The following is a 13,521-nucleotide window of genomic DNA, read 5'->3' on the forward strand; positions in this document are numbered from 1 at the left end:
TGGCGCTGCTTGGCTCCTGCAAGCTCCAAGCCTGAGATGATTCTGATCTGCATCACAACGTGGCTCTTGTTTAATCCTGACAGTCAGGCTGTGTGTCATGAGGTCGGGCTCCGAGCTCAATCAGTTCCAAAGCTGGAAAAACACAATCAGTGCACAGAAAAAAACACAACCACCAGAGCTCTTAGTGGCTTTTTCAAAGAGCTACATTCCCTTCTGTGCCAGAAATTGCTCATTCAGGGGCTCATTGAGCTGCATTTCCAGCTCTGAGATATTTCTGAAAGGGGAGAAATGCAAGGGGAGCCTCTGGGTTAGAGCAGAGCAGCTCTCATGGGAGAGAAGGCTGAAATTCCACTTTTTAATGATGAAAATACCTGGGGCAGCCACCTGCTCATCACACCCACCTCTGGTGTTTCAGGATCCATTACCCTGCCCCTGTTAAAAGAATATTTTGGGTACTTCCCACCCCAAAATGAGGGTGGGAGGGGAATTTTGTGAAGTGTCCTCACAGGTGGTCTTCAAACTGCTGCTTGTCCCACTCAGGTTAAACCCAGCTGTAAAAATTCCTCAAGGTAAGAAGTAACACAAATTTAGGCATAATGGAGCTCTAGATTTTAACCTGTGTGTAAATCACCCTTCTTTCTCTCTCTTTGGGTTTTTTTTTTTTCCCTCTTCCCCGCCTAAATTCAATTTATTTATTCCTTTTTGCTGCAGCTATTCATAGTCTAAAGCTGAGCCGTAACCATGTGGACTGGCACAGCGTGGATGAAGTGTATCTGTACAGTGATGCCACAACATCCAAAATTGCAAGGACTGTCACACAAAAATTGGGGTTTTCCAAAGGTAAATCTTTCCCAGCCTTTGTAAAGAATATTGTAAATGCCAGCATTTGCAAGTTTGTTGCTTTAACTCCAAAAGGATATTTCAGGTCTTAATGTGAGTAGCCCACTTCAGCCATTGCATTTTTTACTTTATATGAGTATTCAGAGTCCTTAGCTTGTGTAAATCATTGTAACTAGATGTGAATATTTTTAAATTTTATTCTATTTGGATGTGAATGTTTTTAATTTTTATTTTATTTACATTACATATTTGATTTATTGTATTTTAATTTTATTCCATATTTTGATGTCTTTGGATGCAGCAGATAACACTACATAACAAATACATAAAAATATTACAGTGACAGAGTCCAGAAGCTACTGTGAAATCAGAATTATTCCTGTAACAATATAAGGATTTAATTTCCTTTTGCAACCTTTATTTTACTGCTGGGTACTTAGACGTTGTGATGCATTCCTTAAATACATGACCATACCTTCCCTCTCCCCACCTCCATCCAGCCTTTTTTTCTGTTCATGAAACAGAAGCATGAACTGACAGGAAAGGGCATTTAGAAATTATTTCCAGTACAAATTCAGAGTTGTTTAAATTTAACACTCCTAGTCAGACAGCAAAGCTGAGATGGTTGGAAGAGATGGGGGCTCTCTCAAGGAAAAAGCAGATTATTTCCACCCTAGAAAATGAGAATTTGTCCTGTGCAGGACACCAGAACAAGAACCTGCACATCTGGTTTGTTCCTTGAAGAGACAAGGTCAGGTCACAGGTCTGACTTTATTCTGCATCCCTCTGCCCTGTAATTAATGCCCTCTTAGCCCCCAGGAATCCTGGGTGAACACTTAATTAATGTTTCCTAAAAAAATAATATCATTCAGTGCTTCAGTTCCAGAAAAAATGAAGTAATTTATCCAGAACACCATTGGAATAATGTGTAATAAATAATGAGATCTGTCCTAAACAATTTGTGGGGGAGTAGTATCAAAGAGAAACTTGATAAACAAAACCTGTCTTGGGTGAAAAATGCCCTCGGTGGGTTTGGGGTGTTTTCCTCCTCTTTAAAACCAAAATAAGCTGTTAGTTCCAGTTTTTGAGGCCAGCACTGGTGCCTGGTGTGGTCCCCTGAGTGTCACTAGAGGGGGATGGAGGCACATTGTGCCCATGGGTTTGTCAGCACAGCAGGGAGAAAATGCCCACATTTACCCTGGGGAATTGATTTTGGGTTTGGTCACTGAGCTGGAGAACAAGGGGGGAGTTTCAGGTTGGATCAGTTCAAAATAAAGCAAGTTTTCCCTATCAAAATGATAGATTTTAAAGGTTTTCAACCAGCTCTTTTAAATGGGGTGGATAAAGTGACAGCACTTAATCACTTGTGTGGCCAGGTCACTTCCATGATCCTTCCATGCTGTGGGAGTAAGGTGGAGACAGAAGGAATTTCATTGATTGAGACACCCAGGAGGAGGGTTTTGTGCTCTAAATGTGGGTGCACAGTTACACAACTGTTTTCTTAAGAGTTGTTCTCCAAAGCATTCCTGAAATTAATTCCCTTTGCAGTGGAAGTGGCTATTGATATCACCTGGCTGCTCAAATCTTTCAGGGCTTTAAAAGTGCCTCTATTTAAAAATAGATGCTAATCCTTTAATTTTATGATTCTTTATTGTATAATCTGATTTTCAACGTGTTGGCCTGAGAAAAGCCAAGCTTGTGTCAGCAGAGGAGAGCACTGCACCTGGCAGAACGTCACTGATGTGGGATAATGTTCTTTTTGCAGCTTCAAGCAGTGGCACAAGGCTACACAGAGGCTATGTAGAGGAAGCCACGTTGGAAGACAAGCCACCCCAGACCAGCCACATTGTGTTTGTTGTGCATGGCATTGGGCAGAAAATGGACCAAGGAAGGATCATCAAAAACACAGCCATGTGAGTGCTTTGGAGTGTTTGAAGCAGCCTTGATGTGAGTGGCGGCAGAGCCTTTGGTTTGGGCTGAATCTTTCCCTGTTTTCCTTCTCCTCCTCTTCTCCTGAGTCATTATTCTTTGTGTTGTGGGTACAGTATTTTGTATGTTAATTGGGATGTGTGGATTTAGGGAGAGCAGCTGTGAGCCAGAAGAGCAAAGATTTATTCTGATTTCATCACCAGCACTTGTGACTTTTGGGGAAATGGTGAAGAGGACGTAGCCTCAAGTTGTGCCAGGGGAGATTCAGCTTGGACATCAGCTGGAATTCCTCCATGGAAAGGGTTGTTAAGATTGCAATTGGCTGCCCAGGGAGGTTTGGAGTCCCCATCCCTGGAGGTGTCCAGGGAGGTGGCACTCAGTGCTCTGGGCTGGGGACAAGGTGGGGATTGGACTCGTTGACCTTGGAAGTCTTTTCCAGCCTGAAGGATTCTGTGTGAGATTCTGGCTCCTGTGGTTGGTGGCTTTGCTGAGCAGGGAGAGAGTTCTCATTTGGGGAATGTTCCTCAGAGGTACCTGGGTGAATTCAGTGTGCAGCAGCTGGGAAGGAACTGAGCAGAACATTTTTGATTAAGTGGTACGGGAAAGTTAATTTTGGAGGTAATCTCAGAGCTGGATGTTGGAATAGTGTGGGCAAGCAAATTGCATCCTGTGAAAGAGGGGGAATGGGGAGACACAGGAATGTTGTCATTCCTAGCAGGACAGAAGCCCTCCATGCATGAAGCTGTTGCTGTGGGACTCCTGGAGTTCTGTGCACAGAGGCTGGCTAAAAAACAAAATGTGACCCAAAAGGCTGTGAAATCTCCTCACTGAATGTCTTTTGGTTTGCAAATGGCTCTTGGGAATGATGTTTCCCAGAGCTGTGGCTGCTCCATTCCTGGCAGTGTTCAAGGCCAAGTTGGAGCCCTGGTTTAGTGGGTGGCATCCTCCTTCATGCCAGGGGTTGGAACTTCATGAGCTTTGAGTCCTTTCCAACCCAAAGCAGTCTGTGATTTGATGCACCTGAAAAGATGGTTTTGAATCTTAGAAAAATCCTCAAGTCCTGGTGGCAGCTGAGTGGGGGACAAGGTGGCACTGAGGAACCCCTCATTAGCTGCAGGAGGAGGTTAAAAAGGTGTTAATTACAGATCTGGGAGGTTCACTAGGTGTGTCCAAAATTCCCTCAGCACTGACAGAAGCACTGACAAACCCAGTGGCTCCTGTGGGAAGAGCTGGGATTGCTGGGATTTTGTGGTGGGAGCTTTGTCACCCTCCCTTTGTCGCTCTAGGTCAGTGCTTGTGTGCCCTGTGCCATCGTGTCATCAGCCTCTTGTGTCCCCACAGCTCTTTGTGCCACTCCAGCCTCCTCTGGGGTGCCAGGGTAAACCTTTTGATGTCACTTGTGTGTCATTTGTCACCTCAAAGCACCACCCTGCAGCTCCCCACCCCCTTTCCTGCCACTTCACTGCTCTGTTATTCACTTTGTTTAAGAGCCAGCAGTCCAAAGCAGAGAGAAAAAGGATCCACAGCCCTTGGCTCAAAGTTAGTCACCAAAATAAATGGAAAAACTTCAGTTTTTGTGGGATGAGTTATACTGGGAATGCAGATAGCCTCAGTATAAGCTGCTGTTTTAACAGTGACCAGAAATAAATCTTCAGCCTTGGAATCATTAATTTTTTCTGCTTTATCTTTCTCCCTCCTCCATTTTCCATAGATACAGGGGTTATCTGGGTGGATTAACTTCAGCTCAGGTCACAGTGCAGAGATGTTCATTCCATAAGTCCTGCTCTAATTGGCAGCCCTGCATATGAAATACTTTCTCAAAAAGGGACACAAGACTTCATGTGCTTCAGTAAATCTCACTCATGTCCTCAAGAAATACCAGACAGCATTGCATAGCCTTTTAAAATGCTAATTATTGGCATAAATTGTGCATTCTGCACAAAATTTGCAAATTAAAGCATCATTTTAGATTGAAGTATCTTTATTTTTTCTTTTCCTTGTTTTTTTTTTTTTCTTTTAAATAACAACTTAAAACTTATCAGTGAGGAACATCCCATATGTTGCAGGGAGAGATTTCAGAAGGAATGTCTGCCAAGCTCTCACAAGGCATACTGGCACTTTCTGTTAGCACCTTCATCCCTGATATTTGTGTGCTGTTTGGTTTTTGGGATGGTTTTTTACATGCTTTTCCATTAAGGACACCAGTGGTGCCTTTTGGAAAAGAAAATTAATAAAGAAAAGTATTTTTTGACCGTTCACTCTTTTAAATCAAAACTAAGGAGAGAAGGTGTCAGTGGGGTTTTTTTGCCTTTTAAATGCCCATTTTTTAGTAGGAAACCTGCAGCTGGACCCCACCAGAGCTCATTTGACACATTCTGTCCTCAGGTTACCACCTTGAGAAGAAGCTGGTGCAGCTCCCAGGATGCTGCTGCATCATTAGGCAGATCCTGCTGGTTACAGAGCTGAAAACAGAGCCCTTGTCCAGGGAAATTCCAAATTATCCGTGCTAATTTCATTAAGGACTGGAGCTCAGCCTCCTCATTAGAGTGGCTGGGTGCTGTTGTTGCAGGGTGTCCTGTGAGTAGGTAAATGGAAAAGATGCATCTTAGGGATGCTTGGATGAGCAGGTCTGTGGTGGATGTGACATAATTTTGTTTCTTCTCTGTGTAGTTAAACACATTTATTATCTAAATGTAGCACAGCAGCTGGTGCAACAAGCTGCTCCTGTCAGCACTGATATTCCCTGGGAGCCTGTCTGGGAAGAGACAATCCCTCCTCCAGGCTGGAACAGAGATTCAGCTGCCCCAGCAGGAGCTCTGAGTTGTGTTGGTACCACAGGGATGGTTCTTTAAGGGAGAAGGCTTTATAATCTGTATTTCTGCCTAATACAAAGCAAGGTATTGTGGCAGGACGTATTTAATTGGAGGGGGTTTTATCTGCCATCAGAATCCTGGAATTGCTTGGTTTGTGATAAGGCAGAGTGTTGGCTTTAAAGTAAATCTCTTTGGGATGTCTCCTTTTACTGTACACACTCATGTATTGTTACTTGGAATGTATTTTTTTCCATGGAAGTTGATCTGTGGTGATCTTGTTGAATTTGTGGGTGAATGGGGGGGAGAGATGTTGTTACACATATTGAGTGTTGGTTCTGCCACCCAAACCCGTGAAGAAGGTGAAGAGGAAGGTAAAGAAGGACCAGCTCCTGTCTTTAAACTTAAAACTTCTGTCTTGTTTTATATGTATTATTATATTCTAAAACTTTAAACTCTAAGCTTTTCACTTTGTGATATTACACACTTCTATTCAAACTACACACTCATCATTTTAGTGCTGTCAGTTAATTTTGGAAGCTTCTCCACAGCCTCAGGTCAATGCAGTGTTCTCTTGGGGATCAGAGCCTGGCAGCACAGAAAGTCCGAAATTCTCAGCATCCAGGACTCCAACATCTGAGGATGAGAACCATGGAATGGTTTGGGTTGGAAGGGAGCTTAAAACTCATCTCATTCCTTGGGCAGGGACACCTTCCACTATCCCAGGCTGCTCCAAGCCCTGTCCAACCTGGCCTTGGGCACTGCCAGGGATCCAGGGGCAGCCACAGCTGCTCTGGGCACCCTGTGCCAGGGCCTGCCCACCCTCACAGGGCAGAATTCTTTCCCAATCTCCCATCCATCCCTGCCCTCTGGCAGTAGAAGCCATTCCCTGTGTCCTGTCCTTCCATTCCCAGTCCCTCTCCAGCTCTCCTGAAGTTCCCTTCTATGTCACATTTGTCACCCCAGAGCCTTCTCCTCTCCAGGCTGAGCAATCCCAGCTCTCCCAGCCCTTCCTCACAGGAGAGCTGCTCCATCCCTCTGATCACCTTGGTGGCCTCCTCTGCCCATCTGGGAATGTTCTTGTCCGTGTTCCCAACCTCCTTTGCAAAGCTCCGGTTGTTTTCCCTGACCCAGGTGAAGGTCAGACCTTTCACCTGCCTTAGGCAGGGCTCAGATCTTTAGGCTGGACTAAATTTCATCAGCTCCTGTGCTTGGGGAATGAGTGAAGTGACTCTGCTGTGCTTTTCCAGTGTTGTGTCACTTCTGGGCTGCTCTCAGCCTGAAGCTGGGCTCTGCCTCTGTCTGAATCTCCCGTTTGGATTCCAAAATCACATTTGTCTGTGCTGATCTTCACAGCCCAAAAATTGCTGTCTGCACAAGCACCAGCATCTTGGCCTAATCACCAATTACATTTTTATTGCAAGTCCCATTAGAAAGCATTTTAATTGTGGATTATCATTAGGATAATTACTTTGGAATAGCTATTTTGGTACATTTCCATTGATATGCAAGCCAGGGCAGAGCCTCTCAGAAGCCTTTCACTGCATTAATGTGTGCTGCTGGAATCTCAAATGAAGATTTTCCTCTAAAATCTTTTCTTTAATTTTAGCTCTTCAGGTATTTGGTAGCTTTGTGTTCCATTTAAATGCTTGCATTGCATTAAATACATATTAAATGCTCATTTTTCATCCTTTGGTGCAGGTTTTAATTCCGAATTAAGCACCCAGCTGATAAATATTGGCTTGCAGGTTTCAACTTGAGCCTGTCTTGCAAGAGAAGTTCAGGCCAAGAGGTAAAAGGTGACAGTTAGGGCATGAAATGCTTTTGGAGCAGCTTGTTTTGTGTATATTTATTGCCTAACACATGGTAATAACACTGCCTGTTGGGCAGGAGCTGTAGCAGCCTGCTCAGGATTTGGGTGTATCCCGGGGCTGTTCCCATTCCCAGCCTCCCCCCATCCCTTGTTTCTGCCCTTTTCCTGCCCACACCATCCCAGCTGGAAGCTGGACCACTCCAGTTGGTGTAAAAAAGTGGGATTCCATCTGGAAGGTGGGAATGGGTGGTGTGAGCTGGAAGGGGACAGGGAGTGCCTGCAGTGCTCTGTACCCCAGAGCAGGGCAAAGCCTTCCTGCCCTTTGGAAAGCAGTGCTGGAGGAGAGTCTGGAGCTCCTGGATCTCCCAGGATTGTCCCAGCATCCTGTGATCAGCCAATAAATCATCTTCAGTGCCTCTGATGGTGCAAAATCCAGTTATTCTTCAAAAGGATGGAGTGTGGATCCCGGCCGTGCTTGCTTTGTTTGCATCCTGGAGTTCCCATCTCTCCTCTGGAGCAGGATGAGTCTGTGTGTGTGTCGTGGAGCAGCAATTTTCACAGCAATTTTCACAGCAGCTTTCAGAGAGCAGCAGTGGCAGAGCATGACCTGAGTCTGGAGCTGCGGTGTGAAACGCGCCCGTAGCGAGGCTGGGGTTGGCATTTCTGAGCTTTGGGAAACAGCCACCCTCCCATTTCCTCATCTCTCAGCACAGCTCCACTCTCGTTGCTCACTTCAGCTCAGCAAACTCAGCCCAAGCCAGCCCTGAATTTCCTCAGTCAAGTGGTATTATTTCCTCAAGGAGGCAGTGAGTGCTGCCCTCCCTTTGAGGGAGCTCCTGGAGGGTGAGAGCACTTGGGGAATGGTTTAGAGCATCATTCCCCAGTCCTGTGACCAAAATCCAGGAATGGATCCACATGGCTTTGCATGGAATTGTCAGAGTTGAGGTGGTTTTTTCTCAGGGAACATCCCATAGCTCTGTCTCTTGGAATCAGGGTGGTGGGATAAAGGATTATCACTTTAAACTGACACAAAGGGAAGGTTTAGATGAAATATTATGAGGAAATTCCTCACTGTGAGGATGGTGAGGCCCTGGAATCCAGGAAGAGGTTGCCCAGGTGGCTGTCCCATCCCTGGAATGTCCAAGGCCAGGCTGGACAGGGTTTGGAGCACCTTGGGATAGTGGAAGGTGTCCCTGCCCCTGGCAGGGGTGGAGCTGGATGAGCTTTAAGGTCCCTTCCAACCCAAACCATTCTGGAATTCAATGATTTTATGAAATCAGGAGTTCAGAGTAAGAAGCTGGCACCTTTAAGGCTTAAAGACCATTCCCTATTTCTCTCCTATGAATAATCTGTCTGAAGAGAGTCTGAAAAGATAACTTGGAATTAAAATTAATAGTTTCTTCAAGCTTTCAGCATTTTGCTCTGTTAACATCAGCATCATTCTGCAAAATTTGGGAAGTAGCTGAAGCTAACTCAGTTTGAAGCTCCCCTGTTTTTAATGGAGTGTTTGTAAATCCTACACAGAACTAGTAGCATGAAATTGTAAAAAACCCTGCAGTAATAATTCTAAATATGTTAACATCTCTCTGGAATAGCCTCAATTTAAGCAAGGATGTATATCTGTGAAAATATGGGTTTGTTATTTATTATTTTAATCAGGGAAAGGCAGCCAGGCACATTTTATTCATGGTGAATCTCAGAGTACCTATTTTCAGGCCATTACTTCTTGCATGGAAAATAGCAATATGTCAGAATTATTTCTAAGGTGTGCATTGCATCTCTGCATGAGTGGGTTTTCTTCTTAGAAAAACCATAAATTAGAGTTGTTTCCCTGTGTTCCAATGCATTGCTTCAAGTAATTGTTGCTCTGGGGTCAGTATTTCAACGTGCATTTGTATCAGGTGAATTCTCTGCCTGTTTAAATGAAGATTTATGACTTCAGTTGGTGTTAATTTAACAAGCGAGTAGAGGGATTTGCTATCTAATAAAATTTTTTAAAGAAATTTATTGTGAAGAGCCAGAAAAAGAAAAAAAAAAATTAATAACCTCATCTTTATAGCAGAACAGATGAGCAGGTGTGTGTGCTGGGAGTCTGCACGTGTCTGTAGCTGCATTGCCTGGAAATTACACCCAATTTTCTTCAGAATTTCTGTCAGACTGCTGATCAAAATCAGTGGGGGATGTGGTGCAGTGCCACTGGATGTGTTGCACTGGGAATTTCAATGATTCCTGGGAGATAATGAGAGGGTAAGAGCAGCTCTGACAGCCTGTGACACCCATGGGGTGACAGGTGACAAAAATGGCTTGGAACTGAGCTTTAGTGCACTTGTGCCAGGATGAGGCACAAGGAGGTCTAAGGAAAAAAAAACAACGTTTCCTTACAGTTTGGAGTTTGGTTTTCCCATAGAGCTGAGTGGTTCTGTTTGGGCAGGATTATTCCAGCAGAAGAAAAGGCTCCAGGGAGAGCTCAGAGGCTGAAGGGGCTCCAGGAGAGCTGGAGAGGGACTGGGGACAAGGATGGAGGGACAGGACACAGGGAATGGCTCCCACTGCCAGAGGGCAGGGATGGATGGGAGACTGGGAATTGGGAAGGTTGAAGGGTGCCCAGATTTGCTGTGGCTGCCCCTGGATCCCTGGCAGTGTTCCCAGGCCAGGCTGGACAGGGCTTGGAGCACCTGGGACAGTGGAAGGTGTCCCTGTCGTGGCAGGGGGTGGCACTGGATGATTTTTGAAGTCCCTTCCAAATCAAACCCTTCTGGGATTTTACAAATTTGGGACTGTTGTGCTGGACGACAGCTGGACAACCTCAGCTTCACTAAGATGAGCCCCCTCTGAGTAAAATCAAACTTTACATTTCCAAAGTTCTGGATGAGCACACCAAGCCAGCACAGGTTTTAGGAGGGGAGACCTGAAGCTTTCCCCAAAAGGTTTGGCAGAATTGCAAGGCCACATTATTTTCTCCAAACTCCTCTTTCTTGCTTTGACTTATATTTTAAAAAACTCTCTGAGTCAATTTGTGAACAGCTTTAATAAGAACTAGACCCTTTCAAACAGCAAAAAGCTCTGTAGTTGTTGTATTTAAAGGTTTAGGGATGTCTGTTAGGGATAGCTGTTCCTAGAAAATATTTCCAGCTTCTACTCATAATAAGAAATAATGTGGATTTTTTTTTTTTCTGCTCTAGTAGGACCAGGTTATTTATCATTTCTTTCACCTCAAGTAGTTGTTGTGGTATAAAATTTTGTGCTTTGTTTATACAGTATTTCTATGCTTTTACTGCTTTTAATCTGAGCAGCTTTAATTTGCTGCTTGGCTGATTTCCTCCTAAATTTTACTGTTTCTGAATTCCTCTTTGCTGGTGTCAAGCTTTAACCCCAGCCTGCAGCTGCAGTGGGATGGGGAGGAGAACTGGGAAAAGGTAAAACCCATGGGTTGAGATGAGAACTGTTTAATAATTAAAATAATAATGGGGGAAAAAAAAATTCCAGAAATAAATCTGGGTCTGGTCATGTTCCCCCCCAGATTCTTGTGCAGCTCCTTATTGGCAGAGCATGAGACACTGAAAAATCCCTGATTTAGGGTGAGCACAACCAAAACAACCAAAATATCAACATTATCCTCATCCTAAATCCAAATTGTGCTGTACCAACTACCAGGAGGGAAATTAACTTTATCCCAGCCAAAACCACCTCCTTCATGCAGAGAAGTGAAGCTGCCTTGGCAATACCAAGGAGCTGTGGGCATTTTCAATAATCTCCTTTATTTTGCTCACTCAGAGACTCCAGAAATGTTCATCTGTTCACTGGAATTTTATCTTCTTTACAATCTGGAATTTCCTTGTCCTGTTGTGTGTGGGGGTGGCAGGGAGGGTTTTGTGCCTGGCAAGGATGGGTCAGCTCAAGCCTTAAATCAACCCTGATTTAAGCAGATCCTCCTGCTGAATTTATTTTTCCCTTATCATGGGAAGGATATTCTGCTTCATTTAAACCTTTGCCATCTCTTTGGACAAGAATCCAGGAGATTAGGAGTGCAATCACACCAGGCTTTAAAAATAGAGATGCTGAGCACTTGCATTTCCTGGCTGTTTGCACAGGCCTGCAGTGCCTGCTTTGGAAAAAAGGATGTACAGGATGCTACTTCCCTTTCCCCCTTTTTTTTCCTCCCTTTCCCCTTTTTTTTCTCCCCCTTTCCCCCTTTTTTTTTCTCCCTTTCCCCCTTTTTTTTTCTCCCTTCCCCCTTTTTTTCTCCCTTTCCCCCTTTTTCTCACTTTCCCCTTTTTTCTTCCCCCCTTTTCCTTTCCTTGCTTTTTTTCCCTTCCCTGTTTCTTTCCCCCGCTTTACTCCCCGTTTTTTTTCTCACTTTCCCCTTTTCCTCCCTTCCCCCATTTTCCTTTCCCTGCTTTTTTTCCCTTTCCCTTTTATCCTTCCCCCTTTTTTATTTCCCCTTTTTTTCTCACTTTCCCCTCTACCCCCTACTTTCTCCTTTACCACCTTTTTCCTCTTCCCCCCTTTTTCCTTCCCCCTTTTCTTCCCCCTTTTCCCTTTCACCCTTTTACTCCTTTCTCCTTTTTTCTCCCCCTTTCCCCAATTTTTCTTTCCCCCTTTCCCTATTTCATTTCCCTTCCCCCTTTTTCTTTCTCCCCCTTTTTTTCTTTTCTTTCATCAGAAAATAAGTGTCACTGATGGAAAAGTGTTTTCACTGCCTCTCTCAAAAATGTGGTACATGATTAATCTGCTCTTTTAGTAGCATAATGAACTTTTCCTGGGGAAAAAAAAAAAGAAAGAAAAAAGAAAAAAAAATGGGGAAAGAAGAGATAATTGTAGAAAATATTTTGGGGTTAGGTTTTTTTTTTTCCAAACCATTGACCTTCATACCCTTTCCTGCCTTCTCAGAGCAGGGTTTTGGCAGAGTTATCCATATAGGATTTTTGGATAGCTCAGGATTCCCAGCACATGGAGCAGCTGAAGCAATTCCTGTCCCCGGTGTTGGTAGTGATTTATCCTGAAATGTCTCACTTCTCCTGAAGAACAGAGGAGCATTAATACACCCAAGGAAAGTGCCTCAGCTCAGGGATTAAACTCCCTAAAAAGCATTTGGACAGGTGGAAGTGCAGGTGGAAGATTAATGTCATTGTGTCTTTGGCTTTAGAATTAGAATTAATTAAAAGGTTGCTTTGAAAATAGGGGGAAAATGCATTGAAACACTGAAATAAATAAAAATTTGATGCTTGGAACTGGGAACTTGGATTTGGTTTGTTGTGCTCATCTTCAAAAATAGGAATACTGTTGGGGCCAGGATTCAGGTAAAGGAAAGAAAGGAAAATAAAACACTCCTTGCTTTGGATGCTGAGTGACTGTAGTGGTTTTGGTTTGTTAATCGGAGATTTTTTGGTCAATGTTTTTGGGTTTTGTGTTGGTTAATTATCAGTGTACTTACTAGAATGCACTCATTTACTTCTTGTTGTGAGGTAGGGCTAAGAGACAAGTAAAGTAGGTTTAAAACTTTAAAAGGGTATAAAGAAAAAGTTATTAATAGTAATTAAAAGAAAGAGTAATAATAATTAGAACAAAACCTTTAGGGTACTTCTCCTCCTCCTACAACCTTTTCGTACTTACTAGAATGCACTCATTTACTTCTTGTTGTGAGGTAGGGCTAAGAGACAAGTAAAGTAGGTTTAAAACTTTAAAAGGGTATAAAGAAAAAGTTATTAATAGTAATTAAAAGAAAGAGTAATAATAATTAGAACAAAACCTTTAGGGTACTTCTCCTCCTCCTACAACCTTTTATTTTTTAATGATAATGTAATGAAATAAAATTTTAGTCAGTTTGCTACCTTTAAAATAATCTTTCTTTAGTTTACTTAGAGAGAGAAGTGCTTCTTGTTAATGTCATGGAGATTTCTCTGCAAGAAAATAGTTCTTTTGTGGTTCTTCATTTTTACAAATAGCAGCTGCTTGGAGAAATCTGTTATTGGGAAATCTTTCCTATTTTTCACAAGCTTTTTTTACTGTTATGTTTATGGATTATGTTAACTTTTGGGGTATTTTTAAAGATGAGCTGTTCAAAGGTAAAGGTTCTCATTATTTATAGAATGCCTAGATATTTAATATTTTGTCTGATTTCATGCTGCT

The 13,521-nt window shown here is 43.3% G+C and overlaps 1 protein-coding gene across 1 annotated transcript in view; it reads left to right on the forward strand.

Moving 5' to 3' along the window:
• The window catches only part of DDHD1 (DDHD domain containing 1), a 65,931-nt gene that overhangs the window by 24,241 nt on the left and 28,169 nt on the right, over positions 1-13,521 (forward strand). The window contains exons 3-4 of the mRNA XM_041458524.1: positions 712-840; positions 2,606-2,753. Coding sequence (XP_041314458.1) covers positions 712-840; positions 2,606-2,753 — 277 coding nt within the window. The remainder of the gene's footprint in view (positions 1-711; positions 841-2,605; positions 2,754-13,521) is intronic.

This window comes from Pyrgilauda ruficollis, unplaced genomic scaffold, assembly GCF_017590135.1.
Source record: "Pyrgilauda ruficollis isolate IOZ18807 unplaced genomic scaffold, ASM1759013v1 scaffold129, whole genome shotgun sequence".
Taxonomy (NCBI): Eukaryota; Metazoa; Chordata; class Aves; order Passeriformes; family Passeridae; genus Pyrgilauda; species Pyrgilauda ruficollis.